The 20,816-nt window shown below is 46.4% G+C and overlaps 3 protein-coding genes across 7 annotated transcripts; 2 read left to right on the plus strand and 1 right to left on the minus strand.

Annotated features, from left to right (window-relative positions):
- The first annotated feature begins 399 nt into the window (after nucleotides 1-399).
- LOC4352591 (factor of DNA methylation 1) lies at nucleotides 400-4,526 on the plus strand. 5 transcript variants are annotated; one of them, XR_003240115.2, is made up of 10 exons: nucleotides 400-447; nucleotides 1,260-1,300; nucleotides 1,587-1,754; nucleotides 1,855-2,051; nucleotides 2,259-2,393; nucleotides 2,559-2,732; nucleotides 2,850-3,062; nucleotides 3,162-3,406; nucleotides 3,855-3,914; nucleotides 4,207-4,526. XR_003240115.2 is itself a non-coding variant. In XM_015763176.3 (10 exons), exons 3-9 carry the CDS (start codon nucleotides 1,592-1,594, stop codon nucleotides 3,862-3,864), a joined length of 1,137 nt encoding a protein of 378 aa, XP_015618662.1. In that variant the 5' UTR covers nucleotides 400-571; nucleotides 1,260-1,300; nucleotides 1,587-1,591; the 3' UTR covers nucleotides 3,865-3,893; nucleotides 4,207-4,526. The 5 variants fall into 5 exon arrangements, 4 of the variants coding, with proteins under 4 accessions (XP_015618662.1, XP_015618664.1, XP_015618665.1 ...); XM_015763176.3 differs by having other exon boundaries at nucleotides 400-571; nucleotides 3,855-3,893; XM_015763178.3 differs by having other exon boundaries at nucleotides 3,855-3,893.
- A 2,507-nt stretch (nucleotides 4,527-7,033) lies between these two features.
- On the plus strand, nucleotides 7,034-8,958 carry LOC9270842 (xyloglucan galactosyltransferase KATAMARI1 homolog). The gene has a single exon (XM_026021758.2). It carries the CDS (start codon nucleotides 7,091-7,093, stop codon nucleotides 8,711-8,713), a length of 1,623 nt encoding a protein of 540 aa, XP_025877543.1. The 5' UTR covers nucleotides 7,034-7,090; the 3' UTR covers nucleotides 8,714-8,958.
- A 1,413-nt stretch (nucleotides 8,959-10,371) lies between these two features.
- On the minus strand, nucleotides 10,372-17,545 carry LOC4352592 (uncharacterized). Its single transcript, XM_015763466.3, has 14 exons — nucleotides 17,268-17,545; nucleotides 15,236-15,711; nucleotides 15,095-15,158; nucleotides 14,644-14,997; nucleotides 14,235-14,359; nucleotides 14,023-14,131; nucleotides 13,795-13,940; nucleotides 13,634-13,707; nucleotides 13,344-13,446; nucleotides 13,107-13,227; nucleotides 12,955-13,027; nucleotides 11,411-12,858; nucleotides 11,141-11,332; nucleotides 10,372-10,934 (listed from the first exon to the last, which is right to left on the minus strand). The coding sequence occupies exons 1-14, from the start codon at nucleotides 17,274-17,276 to the stop codon at nucleotides 10,746-10,748; spliced, it is 3,483 nt and encodes a 1,160-aa protein (XP_015618952.1). The 5' UTR covers nucleotides 17,277-17,545; the 3' UTR covers nucleotides 10,372-10,745.
- Nucleotides 17,546-20,816: the final 3,271 nt, after the last annotated feature.

Below are 20,816 nucleotides of genomic sequence, written 5' to 3' on the forward strand. Positions count from 1 at the left end.
ACAGGTAGTAGTATGACTGTATGAGTTGCAGATCACGACAACCGTATGCTGAACGGTGTTGAACTTTCTGATGAGCAAAAAGCAGAAGTCATATGTGGATAATTGCAGTTCATCCACGTATGACAACTGGGACCCACAGGCTAGTTCCACATCAGAACCAACCGCTTCCCTTTTACTGTCACTGGCTGTTGGGCCCACCAACACTCTGACCCCACCAAATCAGTGACTGAACCTCCTGACTGAAACTGTCTGTACTGAAACTGAAAGCCTCCCCCCCAGAGCTTCACTGCAGGTAACTTCTGCATGAGCCCGTGATGTGTGGGGCCCACATACAGTCCAGGACATGTGGGTCCCAATTTTGGACAGCTGTGTATAGTCCATGAGATGGCACTGGGACTGGAAACCTTTCTTTCACAGTTTCACTCCATCAGAGCACTAGGAGTCGGTGTAAGTGCATCTCTCTCCTCTCTCTTTCTCCTGTGCAAGAAAAAGATCCAAGCTTTGAGCACCGCATCAATCGCTTTTGTTATTCCAGCGAGTTTTTGGGTTCTTTGTGTGATTTGGATGGAAGGTGATCGGAACCTCTATCTCTCTCTCTCTCTCATCTTGTTTGTTTTGTGGGCGACTGTTCTTGCCTTCTTGGTTGGGGATGATCAGACATTCAGACCATCAGATGAATCGATTTCTTTGTAGAGCAGTTCTTGATTTATTTATTTATTTTGCGCTAGGTAGTAGATCGGAGGGGTTCATATGATTCTTGGATCTTTTGGTTGATTTGATTTGATCTTTGTTCTTCACATGGATGAAGCGAGTTTTGTGTGTGTTTGAGCCTTTGCCCTTTGCTTCTCTGTCTGCGGAAGAAAATACTCGTCTTTTCCCCTTCACTTGTTCAATTTTTTCTCAGTTTTGGTGGTTAGAAAGAAAATCTTTGTTTGCAAACTTGATTTTCTTTTTGGAATGCTCATCTGCAACGAGTTGCGGATTTTTTTGTTTTCTTGCTGCTCTCTGAAGAGCAAGTGCGGATCTTGCATTCTCGGTCGGATCTCTGCGTTTCTTTGCAACCATCGATTCCACTGCTTTGCTTCTTGTAGGTTTCTTTGGTTCGATGGAACTCGCTTTATGCATGTTCTTTCACTTCTGTTCTTGTGAATCCTTCGATGTGACTCCTGCGGTTTTTTTCAACTATATTATTTTGTTTTATGTGCTGTTGATTTCCCTTCCAGTTTACTAATTCCTACTGCATTGTTTAATCTTTACAGGTGGGCTTCAGGACTGGTGGTGATAACTGGCTGTTGGTAAGGTGAGGGTTTTACTTTTTAATGTCATCTGCAACAATTTCATGTTGCTCACCAATTTTGTTGGACTGTGTGTGGGCTGTTTCTTGGTGCTTATGGTTGTGGGATTGAGTCTCCTGGGTTTGCTTCCACTTAGACACTAGCAGTATAATGCACATAAAGTTGGGCAAATAAGTTTAATCATGCACATAAGTTGAATTTGATGCACATTTTTCATTACTTTGATGCACATAAGTTGGGCAAAATTCAAGTGACTGTCAAGTCATATTCTGTTGCCTATTGAACCTGCAGGAAACATGGCAGAGACCAGAGGCGTGGGTGGGCGCCTTGCGGCATTGGCTTCTAAGGTGGACTCGAAGATATATTATCTCAAGGATGTGTTGGTTGAGTACATGGACATGAAAAATGTGGTTGCTGAAATAGCAGAGGAGAGGGAGAGGTTCCAGCTTGAACAGCGTGGTTCGTGGCCTTCTCACGAATAATGTTGTGCTTCGTCGATTCCAATGTTGAACTATTATTTAGTAAAGGTGTCATATGTAACTTGAAATGGTTATGGCAGGAAATGACGCACTTCTGGAAGCAATGAAGGAGGAGCTTGTGGCAGCAAACAACGAGCTCGAAGCAGCAAAAGAGGAAATCTCTCGAAAGAACAATGAGCTAGAGTCTGTAAAGAAACAGCTTCAAGAGAGTGAAGCGAGAAATATTCAGGCTGAGCAGCAGAGCGGCATTGTGGTTGAGCTTATGCAACCAAGAGGGGTAATAATCTATAGTTCCTGCCCCCAAATTATTCATAATTTCTTCATGGCATTGACTAACCACATTATGTTTTCAACTTATTTTAATTCTTCCTATTTAGCCATGTAACTTAACACCTCACAAATGTCTATATTTTTCACATCATGCCTTAGCATACTTTTTGTACTAATAAAGTAATAACTAGCATTTTTTTTTTGCTTGGAGCAGGTGCAAACAAGATCGATGCAAAAACGCAAAAGGCCATTGCAAGGACCTTCGGGCTGTGAGGCTGATGACCAAGAGTATACGAGTCAAATCAATGTCCAATCTCCACGTTGCTTGGAATCGATGAGAACTCCTGATGTATGGAACATTTTGTTTAGAATATGGATTCTCAATTCTTGATATTTTCATTATGTGCCTACCAAATCTATAAGCTAATTATTTGTCATTGCAGTCAGTTTATGTTCATTGTTTTTTTCTTGCTGGGCTACTATATTGCTTATAGAAGTATCGATATGAAAGCAGGTCAAGAAAAGATCGGTGCAGAAACAAAAACATTTATCTCAAGGACTTCCAGGTGATCCTGGTGAGCTTCAGTTAATGGAAGGGCATCTGAGTGACCCGAATGCTGGGGAAGCCTCAGGTGCTCTGGTGAGCAAAGATGATGACCTGGAGGCAGTTAGAGAAGAGTTGATCAAGGTTGATTCATACTCCTAGAATTTCTCTGATGATACTTATAGATACTGCCTAAATTCTTGTATGGTCAAATTAAAGTGTGGCATTAGAGGTGATGCTATATGCATGTTGGTGTTTCAGGGATTCCTTGACATTGATAACGGTGGACGGAAACTTGGGATAAAGGAAATGGGACAGTTGAATGAGAAGGTGTTCCAGATTGCATGTCTTGCTAAGCTACCTCCAGAAGAAGTTGGCGAGGCATCGTATGAACTATACTCATCGTGGCAGAAGCAACTCAGTGACCTAAGCTGGAATCCCTTCAAGACAATCACAGTTGATGGTAACGGTAAGGTATGCCATTCTTTGTTCAAGGGCTCCGTGGTACCGAACAGCTTGTGCTTGATCGATTGTCAAGATTAATCTGAATTGACCTTCTGCTTGCGTAATCAGGAGATTGTGAATGTTGATGATGAAAAGCTGCAAGAGCTTAAGAGGGACTATGGAGAAGGTGCTCACAAGGCTGTCATGAATGCACTAATGGAGATGAAAGAGTATAATGTCCTAGCTGACAGAAGCATCGCGTATGAGCTGTGGAACTACAAGGATGGGAGGAAGGCCACCCTGCGTGAGTGTGTTGAGTACGTTTGCAATCAAGTGAAGCAACTCACAGTGACCAAGCGCAGGAAGTCTCGCAGGTACAATGTCCATGGATTATAATTGCTGATTGATCTCATATATTTACTGCTTCGGTAGCAATTGTTTTTATAGTAACAAAATGTGGGATACAAAATCATTGCTACTGGTGGTTAACTGATTGTATCATCACTCATCAGGGTGGTCAACAATCTTTCTAGCACTGATCAGAAATTCACAAGTAGATGGCAGTTTTACATTTTACAACTAGCAGATGGAAGTTTTAATTTTTGAAAATTAGCATAATGGTACTTTCATGTTTTTTTTTTAGTTTTAGGCCTTTAGCTCGCTTTGATTATGTTTAGTCACCTTAGAAGCTGAAACCTACCGCCATTCTTTTACCATCAAGTGTTCGACGAGTGAATGCTACGTCAAACATTGCAGCCTATATGAAACACTTTCCTTCACCCCCATAAAATCTTATAAGGAAAAATGCTTGTGTGACTGCAGGGGAAGTTGACCTGCTGGTGGCACCACAACAACACAAGGGTATATTGCAAGAATGAACTTGTAAACTTCACTTCAATTTCTTACTGCGTGATGTTGTGAATTTTACTACCTTTTTCTTTCTACGAATAAAATCCTTGACTCTCACTTTTTCTGGTAGTAACTAGAAATGGGACTGCTCATTCTTCAACTTATGCTATTGGAGTACCCACACTCTCCAGTACCTTTGCCTTGATGTTCATTTTAGTTCCCACAAATCAGTTCTCAAGAACATGTTATTGTCAATGTATATGCATTTATATTTTTAAGAATATTTATACGTTGAGCTCATTTCGCCATATTGTTGTTTTTGCAGGTGGTGAGGGCTGAGTTTTGGGGGCAGTGTAGGACTAATCCATGAAGTTCCTGAGCAAGAATGGAAGTCTTAGCTTGCTTATGTCTTTTGTAAAAATGTCATGACTAGGAAGTAGGAATCCTGAAGAACCTGATCGTATGAAGCAACGGATGGAAAACTATGAACTACTACTACTACTACTACTAGTACATCTATTTTGTGTTTTGTAAAACCAAGTTGTGGCTTATGACCACTGTACTGCTTGTGCACCCAGCTCATTACATGCTATAGTATGTATTTACATGAGACCTATAGTTAATGTCTGAGTGCTTTGATGTTAAGTAAGTGTTTGTAGTTGATGGCCTGAAGAACAGCAGTTTCCAGCAACATTGATGCCTGAATTATTCTACCCTGATCAGAGGGTCGTTGTGACTGTTAGCGCTCAACTTGGACGAAAATTTTTTGAAATTATACTGTTTATCAATTGATTGTGCAAAAATATACCGGATAGCGAACGATTTGCGGAAATAAACCATTAGTATCGCTTTTTGGAATAGCGATACCGATGTTCGCTCGTTGAAAGTGCGATAGCGTGGCGAAATCGCGATCTGACAGAGCGATAGCGAAGTTGAGCTGGCGCTCTCGCGCAAGCGAGACGCGAGACCGCAGCGGTATCGCTTTTCCCACGAGTGAGAGCGCCACGTGGAGAAATCCCCACGACTACCTCGGGCGGAGCCATCGCTCTCGCACTTTCGTTGCGCGAGACCGAGGCCGGTTTCGTAATATGAAACCGCGAGACCAGTTATGACGCGACGGGGAAGACGTGGGCACGCGGTATCGCGCTTTGCGTGTGCGAGACTGCTGACGCGGCATGCGCGCGAGAGAGAAAGCCTGGGGGAGGGCAGTGGGCCCGCGGCGTCGCGCTTTGGGAGCGCGAGACCGAACACGGTGTCGCTATACGCGTGCGCGAGAGCGAGGAGCGAGGTGGGGCAGCGCTGTCGCGCTTTGAGGGCGCGAGACCGCTTGCGGTCTCGCTCTACGCGTGCGCGAGAGCGAGTGCATCGAGGGCGCGACAGTAGGCTCGGTATCGCGGTACGCACGCGCGAGACCGCCCTCGGTATCACGCTCCGCATGCGCGAGAGCGTCGCCGCTTTTCGCCACCGACACCTTTGTTTCCCATCTCTATTTCTTTTTTGCTTTTTACACGGATTCTGCCTCTGACTGATGAAGAAATCTGCTGTCCAGGAAGCTCTAGATACATACATGTTATTAGTAGTTGCTACTACTTGCTCATCTATTGGATGGTTTCAGTGTGGAGTCTGAATCTGTTTGTGATGCTGGAAGAACCCTAATTAAGTATGGTGATATGGCTTAGTTGATCAGTGCATCAGTAGTTAAGAGTTCATGGTTGATCATCACTCTAAAAATCTGAACTTTTCTTTTGGGTCATGTGATGATGGTGTTGGAACTTGGAAGAAATCTAAACATGCTATTGATGGCTTAATTAGTACGGAGTTATACTACTAATCCTGCACCCCTAATTTTGTTTCACTTCTGTCATTCAGTGATGCTTAGCAATGATCAGCTGCTAGCTAAAGCTGCATTTTAATATTACTGCTTGTTCTATGCATTTTGCGGCTTACTAATGTGATATGTGAAAAAGTTGGAGCTGCGACTATTTGATCTACTATGCTGAAATATGAGTACCAGTTGATAACTTGACATATCTATATATATATATTTGCTGGATATGGTTATGATGGAGCAATGTACTCCAATAATCCCTGTATCCCTCCCTGTAGTGCTTGTTTGAATGTGTTAGCTTAAAACCTGAACCCTTTGGTTTGAGTTTGACAGTAATTTCATTTTTTTCAGATTGGGGGTAATCGTCATCTATCCATGCATGCATATGCTGATTACTACTACCCCTGTATACACTTTTGCAGGGACAAATTGAATCCATGCATGTTTCTTTCAATTTCATCTTAAAACCATCAGTTGCTTTCCATGTCAATTCATCAAAACGGATTTGAATCAAGCATATCATATTTCACATTCTCAATCTGAGCATTCTAATTCACGGATATTGCTGCTACTGTGCCACGTGGCGTTACAAACACACTATGTTGGTTAATTGCTTGGTTTACTGACCATTTCCACTTGGAAAACTAAAATAAAAACAAGGTCTCTTCATGATCTCTTTGCTGAAGATATCAACTGACTTTTATGACTGCAATAATCTTCACATCTTTTCCATGGAACAATAACCAATCTCCAAAATTTTAAATTTTAATTAAAACCTAACTTACAAGTTTTATATAGCAGTTGACGGTTGACGTACAGACCAAATCGAAAAAAAAAACCCTGTAAATTCTGAATAACAAACTATAGATCATTCAAGTCACAACGAATGAATTCATAACCAAAACGCAATCCAAACACAAAAATGGTTTCAAGAAACATGCCTAACCTGCACCCAACCATCATGCATAATGATCCCATAATTAGCACTGCCAATTCGTACGCTTGCATGCGTCTCAAACCTTAGAAAAGCACTCCAAACTGCAACGATTATATCAATAAAATAAAATAAATTAACTGTGTAAGGTCTGATCATATTTTCTTCTTAAAATGGGATATCTTCTTTTTATATATATAAAACGTCAGCAACGGCATGACCATTCGAAAATAAAAAAATAAAATCAAAATTGGGTGGCTAACCAGTAACCACGTGTTTACCATGAAACGCCTATACGAAATCATGTACGGAAAAAAAGATTTAATCCAAAATGGAAATTGATGGAGGATGATCTGCAATTAGAAAGAAGAAATCGCGTTGAATTCGATCAGTTTGTCGAACAGCTAACACGTACGATGAGCGGCTCGCCGGCAACGCCGGCGACGCATGCGTGATCGGCGGCCGGCGAGGGCGGTTCCCGCCGCCGCCATGGATGGCTCGCATGGATCGGCGGCGGCGCTCCGGGCGACGGGGCGGTGCCTCGCGCCGCTGATCATCCCGGCGTCCTGCGTCGTGTGGGTGCTCTTCTTCTTCCCCTCGCCGTCGCCGGACGTCGCCGTCCGCCGCGACGGCTTCCTCCCGGCCGTCACATTGCCGGTGCAACGCGCCGGCGACACGCCGCCACCGCCGCCGATCATTGACGCGTCACCTCCACCACCGTCGACGTCGCCGCCGCCGCCGCCGCCGCGTCGAGGGCGTCCGGCGAGGAGGGACAGGTGCGCCGGGAGGTACGTGTACATGCACGAGCTGCCGAGCCGGTTCAACTCCGACCTCCTCCGCGACTGCCGGACGCTGTCGGAGTGGACGGACATGTGCCGCCACGTCGCCAACGGCGGGATCGGGCCGCGGCTGCCGCCGGCGGCGCGCGGCGGCGTGCTCCCGGCGACCGGGTGGTACGACACCAACCAGTTCACCCTCGAGGTGATCTTCCACGCGCGGATGAGGCGGTACGGCTGCCTCACCGCCGACGCGTCGCGCGCCGCCGCGGTGTACGTGCCCTACTACCCGGGCCTCGACGTCGGCCGCTACCTGTGGGGGTTCAGCAACGGCGTCCGCGACCTGCTCGCCGAGGACCTCGCCGAGTGGCTCCGCGGGACGCCGGCGTGGGCGGCGCACGGCGGGCGCGACCACTTCCTCGTCGGCGGCCGCATCGCGTGGGACTTCCGCCGCGAGGACGGCGGCGGCGAGGGGAGCCAGTGGGGGAGCCGCCTCCTCCTCCTCCCGGAGGCGATGAACATGACGGCGCTCGTCATCGAGGCGAGCCCGTGGCACCGCCGCACCGACGTCGCCGTGCCGTACCCGACCTACTTCCACCCGTGGCGCCCCTCCGACGTGTCGTCCTGGCAGCGCGACGCGCGCCGCGCGCGCCGCCCGTGGCTGTTCGCGTTCGCCGGCGCCGGGCGTGGCAACGGCGACGACCACGACCGACACCACGGCGGCGGCGTCGTGCGCGACCGCGTCATCGCCCAGTGCGCGCGGTCGCGGCGGTGCGGGCTGCTCCGGTGCGGGGCGCGCGGGAGGCGCGACGACTGCTACGACCCGGGGAACGTGATGCGGCTGTTCAAGAGCGCTGCCTTCTGCCTCCAGCCGCGGGGGGACTCGTACACGCGGCGGTCGGTGTTCGACGCCATCCTCGCCGGCTGCGTGCCGGTGTTCTTCCACCCGGGCTCCGCCTACACCCAGTACCGGTGGCACCTGCCGCGGGACCACGCCGCCTACTCGGTGTTCGTCCCGGAGGACGGCGTGCGCAACGGCACGGTGAGGCTGGAGGACGTGCTCCGGCGGGTGAGCGCGGCGAGGGTGGCGGCGATGAGGGAGCAGGTGATCAGGATGATACCCACCGTCGTGTACAGGGACCCCCGGGCGCCGTCGGCCCGCGGGTTCACGGACGCAATCGACGTCGCCGTCGACGGCGTCATCGAGAGGGTCAGGAGGATCAAGCAAGGGCTCCCTCCCGGAGGCGACGACGACGACGACCACCGGTGGGATGCCTACTTCGACACGCAGTGAATGATGCGTTGCTCGATTTTTTTTTTTTGGTTTGATTTTGTAGGCAGAGAGGAGGATGAAACTGAAATGGTAGAGAATTTTAGAATTTTTTGTTTGGAAACAAATCGATGTAGTTCAAAAAGAAAGTTTAAGAGGATTTCAATTCAAAACAGAGCAATTTTTGGGCCTATCCAAATACTTATATTCATGTCATTACAAATCATACCATTATTAAATAAAAAATAATAATTATGTGGTTGTATTTAGTTTGTTGCCGAATATTGGTAATGTCTATTAAATTTTGATAACCCTAGCCTATCTTACGGAAACTTAACAATGTTGATAATTTGTCGAAATTTTGGGAAGTGTTATTTTTACCTTGTAAAACTCCCGAATGGGGTGAAAAATATGACCGTTGGATCTAGCACCAACGGTACGGACGTTGGCCGCGCGCCGGAGATCCACCCACGGCGGCGCCCCTCCACAGCCACGCCGGACGGGAGGCGGAGGCGGCGGCATTGGGCGCTCCTGGGCCGGCGAGGCCGAGGGCGAGGGCCTCTTCGGCGACGACAGCGCCGCCGCCCCGGTGACGGCGGGGGCCGAGCGTCGACGAGGGCGAAGGCACCGGCCTCATCCCGCTGCGCGGAGGCGGAGGAGGCCGGCCTCGTCCCCGCCGGTCGGCCCGGAGGATGCCGCGGCGGCGCAACGACGGCGACGCTTCGTTTCCCTACGGTGAGAAAGACCGTCGCCAAATGCACTACTTATATTGAGTATAATCATCAAAGAGAATTTGGAAAGCTTTTCATTTCGCATAAGGAATCAAGAATGTGTGTGAGACCGGATGCTGAAAGAAATTGGGAAGAGGGGTTAGTTAGGGTATATATGAACTTCAAAACTTGCTGCTGGCTGCTACTTCCTGTCAATATTTCCTTCTTTGGGAAACGATTCAAACATTTTGTATGAATTTTGGCTGCAGTTGACTAGCTGAAGAGATCAAGAAGACTTTGTATGGTTTCTAAAAAGGAAAAAAAAAAGGCATGTGAGGTAATATTGCTGTTCCACACTAATCTTGCCAAGACAGTTTACAAATCAAATATTTAGTATTCTTTTTTATTAAATTCGGGTTTATCAGAATCAAATTCAAGGGGAAAAAGAATACAAATCCATGCTCCAGCCGAAAGTAGAGTATACTACCTGCTCTTTTCAAGGATTGAAAAGTTCCACCTAGCTGATACCAATGAATATGCATACACAAATCTTCTTTTTAAACATTCTAACAAAATTCAACTTTGACCTTCAAGAGGAATCTGACATACACAACTGAAATGCAAAGAAATCACCCAACGGACTTAGCATGCCTTACACCTTCAATCTATGAACAATTGCAAGATATACATGGAATGCTCCCTGTCTGAAACCAAGTCACATCATCCTGGAATGATAGATCAAGCAAGCAGAACGGTTCTGATCCTAATTTCCTGAACACATTAAAAAAATTCATGAACGCCTGGAACTGAGTGTGTTCTGGAAAGATGCAACACAAAACATTACAACAGATCATCCAACGACAAACTTCAATTGAATTTTACCCACAAGAAAGAGCAGCACGCTCCAGCGGTAGCAGATTAAAACAACAAAAAGACATGCTTAAACATCTAAACCACAGAAACACCCAGAGATAAAGCTAAACAGAATCCATCTTACTTAAATAGTACTGAATTTACAAAAAAGAGTGCCATTATAGATAGATAGTGGACATTACATGGCATATATAGTGTAAGCTTGCCAAAATGGGAGGGAACACACTCCTCATCACAAGCTTACAGAAGCATGTCCATCAAGCATTCGAGAGAACATATTTCTAAGCAAAAAGAGCACTCCTCAAGCTTGCAGGAGTGAGCGCACCTAACCGAGTAGCCTGTTAGCTCATCCCACGAGCGCAGCAAAATCGAAGGAGAGTGAACTGATCTCTCCTTCAGATTGTGGGACTGTTTGCTTTATTCTATATAGTAATGTAAGTTCTGGTATTACTGTATCAGGGAAGTAAGCCTACTCAACAAAACTTGAAGTGCTCAATCATGCAGCCACAAGTGGTGCAGCCCTTGAGTAATGTTACTGAAGCCAGGAAGCATCCTCGACATGCGATGCTGTGCATACAGGGGGAACATCTGACAATCGCCTCAGCTCCACGGCAGACCACCATCAGCTGGCACCTTTGATCTGATGCACGCTCCATGACTCCCTGCATATCAGATGATCGATCAGACATCAGACACATTCAATCATAAACTCTGGTCAAGTAAAAACAGCAGTAAGCATCCTGATCCTTTGCTAGTTTCTAACAGTCTGAAAAAATATCCCATTGAAACACAGTAGATAAATATATATCAAACAATTTTTCAAAAGGGAACATCAGAAGAAATTCCACTGTTTGGAGATAATTATTACCACATATTGGTATCTTGCATCCTGTGCAGGGGAAGACTTGACTCCACTTACAGCAGTGCCACAGGTCATGCATGCCCTGACATTGCATCTCATCATGCAGGCAACACAAATCTTATGAAGGCATGGGACAAGCTGCATCACAGCATCATAGGATCGACAGATGATGCAGTAATCACTCTTGGGATATGGAGCCTAAAGTAGAAAGAACCAAGTTAGGCATAGTTCTCAGTCCAAGCAACTAAGCAATGTAAATCTCACAAGATCACTTACCAGGAACCTGTCCCATTGTGATTGGAAGAAAGAGAATCTCATATCAGCCTCACAGTTGCTTGGAGTTACTGCTGGCCTTTCAACTGGACAGTCAACGAAGCATGTTGTTGGTCTGGAACCAATCAAACCAATCCTCCTTGCAAGTCCAGATTCAAACAAATCAGTCTTCCTCATAGGCTCAGAAACAATCTTCTGAGTAAGAGATGCAGGCTCAATGACAGTTGGTTTTCTTGTAGGCAAAGGCTCAGTCACAATTGGTTTTCTTGTAGGCACAGGCTCAATCACAATTGGTTTCCTTGTAGGAACAGGCTCAATCACAATTGGTTTTCTTGTAGGCACAACAGGCTCAATTGCCATTGGTTTTCTTGTAGGCACGGGCTCAATCACACTTGGTTTTCTTGTAGGCACAGGCTCAATCACAATTGGTTTTCTTGTAGGTTCAGTCACAATCAAATCAGGTTTTCTTGTAGTGACTGTGTCAATCAGATGAGGTTTTCTTGTAGGTACAAGCTCAATCAAATCAGACTTTCCTGTAGGTATGGACTCAATGGAATCAGGCTTTGGGGTACTGACAGTAACTTCACCCAGTAAGCTACCATTGTCAGTGGAAGCACTATCCTGCTGGCTTTCAGTGTTGCTCCCGCAGCACTCATCGCCCTGATGGCTCTGCACATTGCTCTCACTGCAAGTATCACCCTGCTGACTGTCTGTGTTATGAGGGGAGTCCTCGGTGATATTAGTGGTAAGTGGAGACCTCGGGGACTGATGATCTGACACTGATTCTGGGAGCTCATCATGATCAAAAGAGAATGGTTCCAGCAAGGGTACATACTTCGGTCGCGAGACCGGTGGAAGGAGGACCATGTGTGTGGCAGGACCACTTCCTACAGGGACTACACACATTCTGCAGATACCAGGAAGGGAACGCATGAAATCACTGAGCTTAGGATAACCAAGTGTGCCATGATCAAGCTCCATTCTGCAAATTGCTCTGAAATCACCCTTCAGGGAGCTCAATGGGTACCTATCTCCAAGTCGTTCGGTAGCATCTGCAAGAAATCCTGGCAACCACTTCCTGAATATAAAGAACCAAGATGGAAGACACTTCTCTGGCAAGGGCCGGCGCTTCCTAATGTAATGTTCCTCCTTTAGCTCACCATCCAACAGATGGTGAGTTACCTTTGGAACCTCCTGGCTGTGGTGCCTGAATGGAGCAATTTTCTGGATTTCTGCAGGCAAGGATCCTCTAGCAACAGCATCCTTTACCTCCACTCTCTTCCCAAGCATGTACACATGATGAGTTTCCTTTGCACTTATCACATCCTCTTCTCTTTTGAACTTTACAAAACCAAATCCTCGAGATTGCACCCGATCACCCATCCTTATCCCAATGACTACTGCTTCCTCCACAGGTCCAAATTCAGCAGTGAAGAACTCAGTGAGGTACTCTGCCAGGAAGAACAAAACAAGGTAAGTGTTAGAACTTAGAAACACATTAGTTCTAACTTTATTAAGTACAAGTAGTTCAGGATTCTGAAGTTTACCAGCGCCCACAGAAGGTGGGAGGCCCCCAACAAAAATTTTCCGAGTGTAGTCGTGCTTCGGCCAATGATTAGGCTAAAAGAAAATCTTATAAGAGGCAGACCATGTGAAGAAAAAGGGAATTGGTTAATATAGGCAGAGTATGTTTGTTTACCCGAGGCACAAACTTGGAACCTTGCTTGGGAGCACAATGGTTCTTACTCTTGCCCCCTTGGGCAGAACCATTACTAGACCGGAAATCCCGATGGCTTGCTGATGTTTTAAGCCCAGTAAAGCTGCCACATTATCAAAATAAATATATTAGTTTGAAACGTAGGATGAGAAGCAAAGGTTCTAGTATGCAAAAGAATGGAAGATCTAATATAAATCATGCAGTATGCACCGGACATACCTTTCATTTAAATCATCACTGTCATAATCACCAAAATCTTCCAGGAACTCTTTGCAGCTTTCCTTATTCGTCACACTTTTTTTTGGATGTGAGCTACGGTTCCCTACAAACAGAATATATTTCAGTTGAAAAGGTATTTGCCGCGTATTGATCGTTATGCAGTAAAACCAACAGGAAACCAATCTTGAAATCTTTTTCATTGAATCGAACACTGCTAATTGTATGCACTACTACAAATATTTTTGTGATTTCAGTTGATAAATATCTTTAAATGTCAGAAAATATCTTACATGGAGCCACATTTGCAGAGGTAAGAATGAAACGCATATCTTGGGACGTTGCCACGTCTATTGGTCTTTGCTTTCTGTTTAATGTCAAAGGATCAAAGGATGGTAAGTGCATCAAGTCGTCAAACAGAAGCATATTCTTCTTAAATCCAAATATTACCCACCTTAGGTTCTGGACTTTGGTGCTAGCCCCAGAACGCAGGAGAAGCTTTACACAGTCCAAAGAACCATTCTTCACTGCTAAGAACAATGGGGTTTCTTTGGTCTTGGAAGGAGTATCAACACAATCTTGAGCATGAAGCAGAAGTGACTTACAGAGCAAACAAACATACTATCAATTAGTTATAAGCTCAAAAAATGCCATCGTGTGAGTAGAAGTTACAAAAGGCTACCTGAAGAGCTTTATAATTTCCCTTAGCTGCAGCGCTGTGTACTGGTGTAAGACCAAGTTTGTTCCCCTGGAAAACTCTGGCACCATTCTTCAGCAGGAGCCACACAATCCTGCACAAATACAGAAGACAACTAAGTAAAGAGAATGCAAATAGCAGTAAGAACTAGTATGTTGTATTTTAACAGTTGATAGAACAAAATTCTAATAGCATACCTTGGCTCCTGTGTGCTTGAGCTACCACTAAGGCACCAGTGAAGTGCCGTGTTCCCTTCAGGATCGGCTTCATTGACATCAACATCCCCCATCAGGAGCATCTTTGTGACATTTACATCTCCAACCTACAGTAGAAAGGTCAGTCAGAAGAAAGTCTTCTGGTGTATATACAGTTGTAGCACTAAAAACTTTACCTTAAGCATAGCACATTTTAAGCATTCTTGCATGGACCATAATTGGAGAAAAATCAGTTTTGAAATTGGGCAGGGCATGAAAATGACTCAAAAGCTCAGCTTACATGGTATTAATTGTAACTCATCAGTATGCATACCATATAAAGTGTCAAGCAAGGAAATTCTGAAATAGCTCTGTGAACTGTCAACAAGAACAGCAATATGAACAGAGGTACCTTGGCAGCTTTAAGCAGAGGGGGCAAGCTTCTCTTGTCAATGTTGCGATCTCTCCATAACGCTGCCCCAAATTGGTTAAGTAGCTGAATCTCACTGAGCAGGGCCTTTCTCCTCTCATTGCTGTCCCGGGCTGGAGCATCCCCAATGGACAGAGCCTCATCCACAATAGAGTAGTAGATTGATTTCTTTGTCCTGACGCCCTCTATAACTACACTGACTGGTGCCGATATCTTCTCTTCAGCCACCAGAAGCAGCATTGCCAACACAGTAACACGACCTTCCATGGCATATCTGTAGGCCACCTCCCCAACCTCTCTGGTTTTCTCTGCCAGGAGCCTCACTGCATTCAGATCCTACACATGGAACAAGGTGACATTTTTGTGTGAGAAGATCTATGGACCAATTATGAGACAGTGAATGAACATTAGTAGTACTAGTAACCATACAAACCTTTTCTTGCAGAGATGACAGAAGATCTTCAATGGAGTTGTCCAGTGACCATTTAACTTGAGCTCTGGATAAGAACATCAGTCAGAAAAACAGCCATTGCATGGAGAGAACTTGAGAAGTGAGCTCAGTGGTCACCATCACCTTCTGCTTAAGAGAGCGATCTCGAGCGCGACAAGAGGGCGGCCATCGACCAGCTTGAGGTCGGTGCGCGCGTTCTTGGAGAGCAGCAGCTCGATGCACCGGGCCGAGTGCGCCTCGGCGGCGACCTGGAGCGGCGTCCGCGTGAGCTGGTCCCTGGCGTCCACGGGCGACGCCGTGATGCCGTGCCCTCCCTCGAGGAGGAGCCTGGCGCACTGCACGGCGTCGTGCTTGCAGGCGAGGTGGAGCAGCCTCGTGGACATCTCCTGGTCCAGCATCCGCGACGCGTCGGAGCCCTTCCGGAGACGGCCCATCGCCTCCTTCCTGAAGCTTCCCACCGCCGCGAGCAGCAGCGCGGTGTCGTCCTCCGCGACGGCGCGGGACACGGCGGTCTCCTTCCCCGTCGCCGCCGCCGCCGCCTTGTCCTCGCGCGCCGCTGCCTTGGCGCGATCCATGCTCCCGGTCTCTTCACTCGCGCCCTGACAAAATCAAACCACAAAACGAACTCTTCAAACACAGATGAACACAACGAACACATAAATAAATTTCGCTCAAGTTTGCATCAACCGAAAATTCATAGGCACATATAAACGAAATCAACAAACTAAATATCATCTCTGTACCGAAAGAAACCCACGAAACTCGAGCCATCGCCGCACTGTACGCTAAACATTTTCAAACAAAAGCAGCAAGCGGAAGAAGCAGGAGATGGGACTGAAACTGCAGACAGATACACAAGAATGGAATTCCACGAATCCATCAGTCGCCTCGGCTTTTAAGCAGGCACGACAAGGTGCAAGAAAACAAGCAGGAAAGGGACCAAAATTTGATGAGCGCCATTGCAATTTCCTTTCGCTTCCAAAGACAAAAGCCCTCGTAAAATCACGGGGAATCGAATCGAAAGCTCAGAGAATCACATGATGTCGCAGACAGAAACGAATGACACGTCGTGACGTGTGACAAGACGCCCGAGATTGAAACGAAGCTACGGAAGATGGGGAAACACCAGCAAGGAAGGTTTGCTCGATACGAGGAGGAACTTGGAATCTCGCTCGGATTGCAAAAAAAAAAAACGTGGGAAAAAACAAAACACACGTCGAATCGCAGGCTCGCAGCAAAAAAAACAAACGAAACAGTATGAAACCACAAAAACTTTTCAAAAACGCGCTGAAATTTCGCACGCCCGCTGAAATTGGTCGAATCGTGGCACCACAAATAGGTGGAATACACACGAATGCACATCATCACAAAAACCCAAATCTCCACGAAAAAAAAAGAGGAAAATAAGGCATGAAGCCATGAGCCATCAACGAACAGCACCTAAAACCCTAGCACTGGTCAATCCAAGTTCCAGAAGCTCCAAAACACTGGACGACGCATATTAGCAGTACGCATGGATGACTTGTGCATCGGACAAATCCGAATGGAAGTTCTGAAAAAGAAAAAAAAATGATGAAGCATTCCCCTACTTTGCACGGGAAAGGGTCAAAAATCCTTGTCAAATGAGGCAAAATCAATCCAAAATCCAGAAATCAAACCGCACGATCAAAGCATCCGCAAGCCAGTCACAAATTTTCCCAAACCCGCACAAAACGCAAAAAGCACAAGCGAAAAAAAAAAGAGAGAGGCAGGGATAAACAAACCGTCATCATCGCAATATACATAACGGCAAGTTTAATTCACGAGGATTCGTCAAACCCTAACATCTCACGACGAAACCACCAGAATTGGAGCACCATTTCCTCCCCCCTCTCGTCGCCTCGGCGAGCAACAGAGGCAACGTACGCCATGCTCGCGAGAGCTCCGAGGAAACAAAACGAAACTCCCAGAAAAGGCCAAAACCACACGGATCCCAGCGAAAATCCTCGAAAAACCCAACCAAAATCAGACGAATCTTCCCCTCAAAAAAAAATAAATCAGACGAATCGGAGAAACAACGCAACCAAAACCCCCCAAACCGAATCAACATCAAACCAAATGCTCTCTCAAGCGAAAAACCATCCCCTCGATCGATCGCTGGACGCGGCCGCCTCACCTCTCCCATCCGCGCTAGCTTCTCCCCGAACCGCACCCAGCACTGCACCAACCTCCTCCTCCTCCTCCTCTCCAATCTCAAATACTCCTCTCCTCCTCCTCCACCAACTCACCACGGGGAAGAAGGAGACAAACCAAACAAAAGCGAAGTACTCGCTGTCTGCTCCACCCCTCTCTCTCGTCCTCTCTCTGTTCGTGTGTCTGATCCGCTGCGACTACCCACTCCTGCCGCTGCAAGGAATCAGCTTTTGCATCCCCTCTCTCTCGAGAGAAAAAAGTTTTGTAGCTTTGCCGTTTCGGGCAAGCTAGGCTCGCAGCGGTGATCATGGCGGACACGGGAACGCCAAAACCAAACCCAACCCCCCACCCGCGTTTGAAATCCCCGATGAGTCACTGCCAGGTGGGCCCAACCCTCCTCCGCTGTGTCGCTGGCAGGTGGGGCCAACGAGCACCCTCCTTGTCTCTTGTGGCGCTGCGCGTTGTCAGAGGCAGAGGGGACAGCCCGCTGCCACGGAGCAGAAGGGGAGGGGGGTTTGTTTGCTTTGCTTACGTGGGGTTGGTTTGGGTGATGTGGCTGACGTATGGGGCCGGGTGGTGGGGCTGGAGGGGTGGGGCCTAGGTGTCAGTGGGGGTTGGGTGATGGATTGGTGCGTGTGGGAGGTGGGTTGGGGGTTGTGGGGTGGGTCCCATGCGTATCGTTCTTGGGGGTTGTGAAGGTGAGGAGGAGGTTGGGATGGCGCGTACGGATGAGGTTGAGGTGGAGGATGACGACGATGATGCATCCCCTATTTGTCACTTTCTGCTCTTCATGTCTACAGTACTCCTAGTTTAGTTTCAGCCGTTACATGTCTTCCTTAAAATTGTTTGTAATTTAGTGAGTACTGAAATATTGCATTCACTATTAAATGATGAAAATTGTAGTTTGTGACATTTTTTATTTTGAGAATTGTGATAAGCTAGTCGGCAGTTACTATATTAGCATGTATTTTCTCTTCTATTGTTTTATGAAGGTATAGTCGTGTAGCTTACTTATTGAATAATAAGTATATAATACATGTGGATCACATTTTATTTTCTTTGTTTCAACTAGGTATAGTATTGTGTAACTTAACAATTAAATGGAAGTATAATTACACGATTGCATGCCGACGCACATTTTTCTTTGAAAGGAATACAATAAATGAAGTAGTCAAGTTGTCACGAATAGTCTCTACCCTGTATCCTAACGCCTATTTTCCTTTTTGAGGAAGTGACAAGTGGTAACCAAGTTGATCTACCCTACAACAAAGTGAGAATATTACTACTAGTATTACTAACAAAAGATATATGTTTATACTTTTTAGTAACAAAAAAATGCTATAAGAATTTCAGAGCAGAAGCACACACGGTTTAATGATCACAAAAATATGTTAGGCGTTCGCGCGCACTCGATGTCCAAGTCCAACGCACGCGGCACAGCATATATTACGTACGTGCAACGCGCACGGTGCAGTTGTGCCCGTGCAGGGGCTAGAGACTAGAGAGGCCCGGTTTGGGTGAAACGGATCAGACACGACGTGGCGTGGCGTGCGTGATGCGTGTGTGGGCGATTCGGGCGCGCGGGCAGACAAAGGCTGCGTTGCCCTGCGGCATCTGCATGCAGCAGACGAGGCAGGCAGGAGCAGGACGACGTCCAACCACACTAGCTACACAGGGCAAAGAGAGAGAGAGAGGCTATAGTACACAGTACCTGCACGACTGCACTGCACTTATTTGCCCATGCGAATTCCACCGCATTTCCAAAATACCCAGACGCATCAGGCAATCAATCAAAGCGATGTAAAGTAGCGGAATGCTAGAGCTTGAGTTCAGTGGAACCGAAGGTCCGTGTAACTTGTGAATTTAATTATTTGTCACTTCTATAATTTGTGTTTCTCTAAATGCCACTTTTATATTTATCTTTAGAAATTTGACATCAGTGGGAGAAATTTTCTTGATATTTTTCTTTACATTTCTGCTGATGTGGCATGACAACTAGGACAATCTGTATGGCCGAGTGATAAGTAATTTTCATTTTCTCCCTCTCCAAGTCTGGCACAAACCATCGCCACCGCAATACCACCGACTTTGCCACGTCGACTCAAGCCCGACCCAACAACACACGCACATGACGCACTCGACCTTCCCTTCCCACTCCCAAGTGGTAGAAAAAAAATTCATTGAGGAAGCAAAGTGAAATCGTGATGGATGCTAGGTAGGATGACTACGAGAGACGGCGCCGGTGGCATCGATGATGTATCGCTGCAGAAGGTCTGGTCCTAGACAAAGCCACCACGCCACCAACCTCTCCAGACCTAGCATGCATAGGCGACGATAATGGTTGTGGAGATCGACAGGGAAGAGGCATGTCCACTGACCGTTGTAACAATGGTTGTCACCACCTCGAGCTACCCTCTCCAGCAGTTGAGGAAGGCAACTCGCTGTTGCCGCCTTCTCGATCCCCCGAGCCTCCTCCTCCCTCCTACATTCTTCGTTACTTACCTCTAGGATCTCAAGTCGCATTGCCTTATCCTCGAGCATCAACGATTCCATGACTGTTGGCGAGAAAAAATCCATGGCCAAATCGACCACAATATGCATTGCCGCTAGATCCCCTTCGGCCACCGTCGGTCTGCCGTGGCCCACTACCGGTCGGCAAGCGGTCATTGGGACTTAATGCTCATCCTTTCCCTAGCCCTAGCAGCAAGCGCTCCTTATCCTAAGGCCCTATGTACAGTGGTTGAGGACGAAATAGAGAGGATGACTTGTGGGATCCACTAGGTGCAAAATGGAGATTCCGCCTTTGCATTCCACGCTGGACATCCATAGGTCAAGCCACGCTACACAAAAACTTAAGAAGTATGAGGTGTTTGGATGGTGACCACACTTTGTCACAACTTTGACCAACTTAACCTAGTGTTTTGTTTGATTACCACATGATTGTCATGCCACACTTTTTTGTTTTGTGTCCCCACAAGCCATAGGCACATCTCTTTGCCAAAGCTTGCCTAACTTGTGGTTAAGGATTTCTCAGCCACATCAAGTGTGGCATGCCACATCTTAGCTGTAAAAAGTTTGACAGACTGAAACAAGCATCCCCTAGGAAAAAACCATAAGAACGATTCTAGAAGTGACATTTGAAGAGCGGATGTTTCTTAGATTGGCAAATAGTTGAATCCCTCCATGCAAGATGAGTACTACCTCCATATTTTAATGTATGACACCGTTGACTTTTTGTCTAACGTTTAACCATTCGTCTTATTCAAAAATTTTATGTAATTATCATTTATTTTATTATGACTTGATTCGTCATCAAATGTTCTTTAGCATGAAATAAATATTTTTATATTTGCACAAAAATTTTGAATAAAACGAATGGTCAAACGTTGGTCGAAAAGTCAACGGTGTCATACATTCAAATACGGAGGGAGTACTTCAAAGCGAATATATTTGTCTACGGTTAAATTGACCTCGTTTTTACTGTATATATAATATTTGACAAAAAATAACATCGTAAAAAAACTGTCAAATA

The sequence above is a fragment of the Oryza sativa genome, chromosome 12 (genome assembly GCF_034140825.1).
Source record: "Oryza sativa Japonica Group chromosome 12, ASM3414082v1".
Classification (NCBI taxonomy): domain Eukaryota; kingdom Viridiplantae; phylum Streptophyta; class Magnoliopsida; order Poales; family Poaceae; genus Oryza; species Oryza sativa.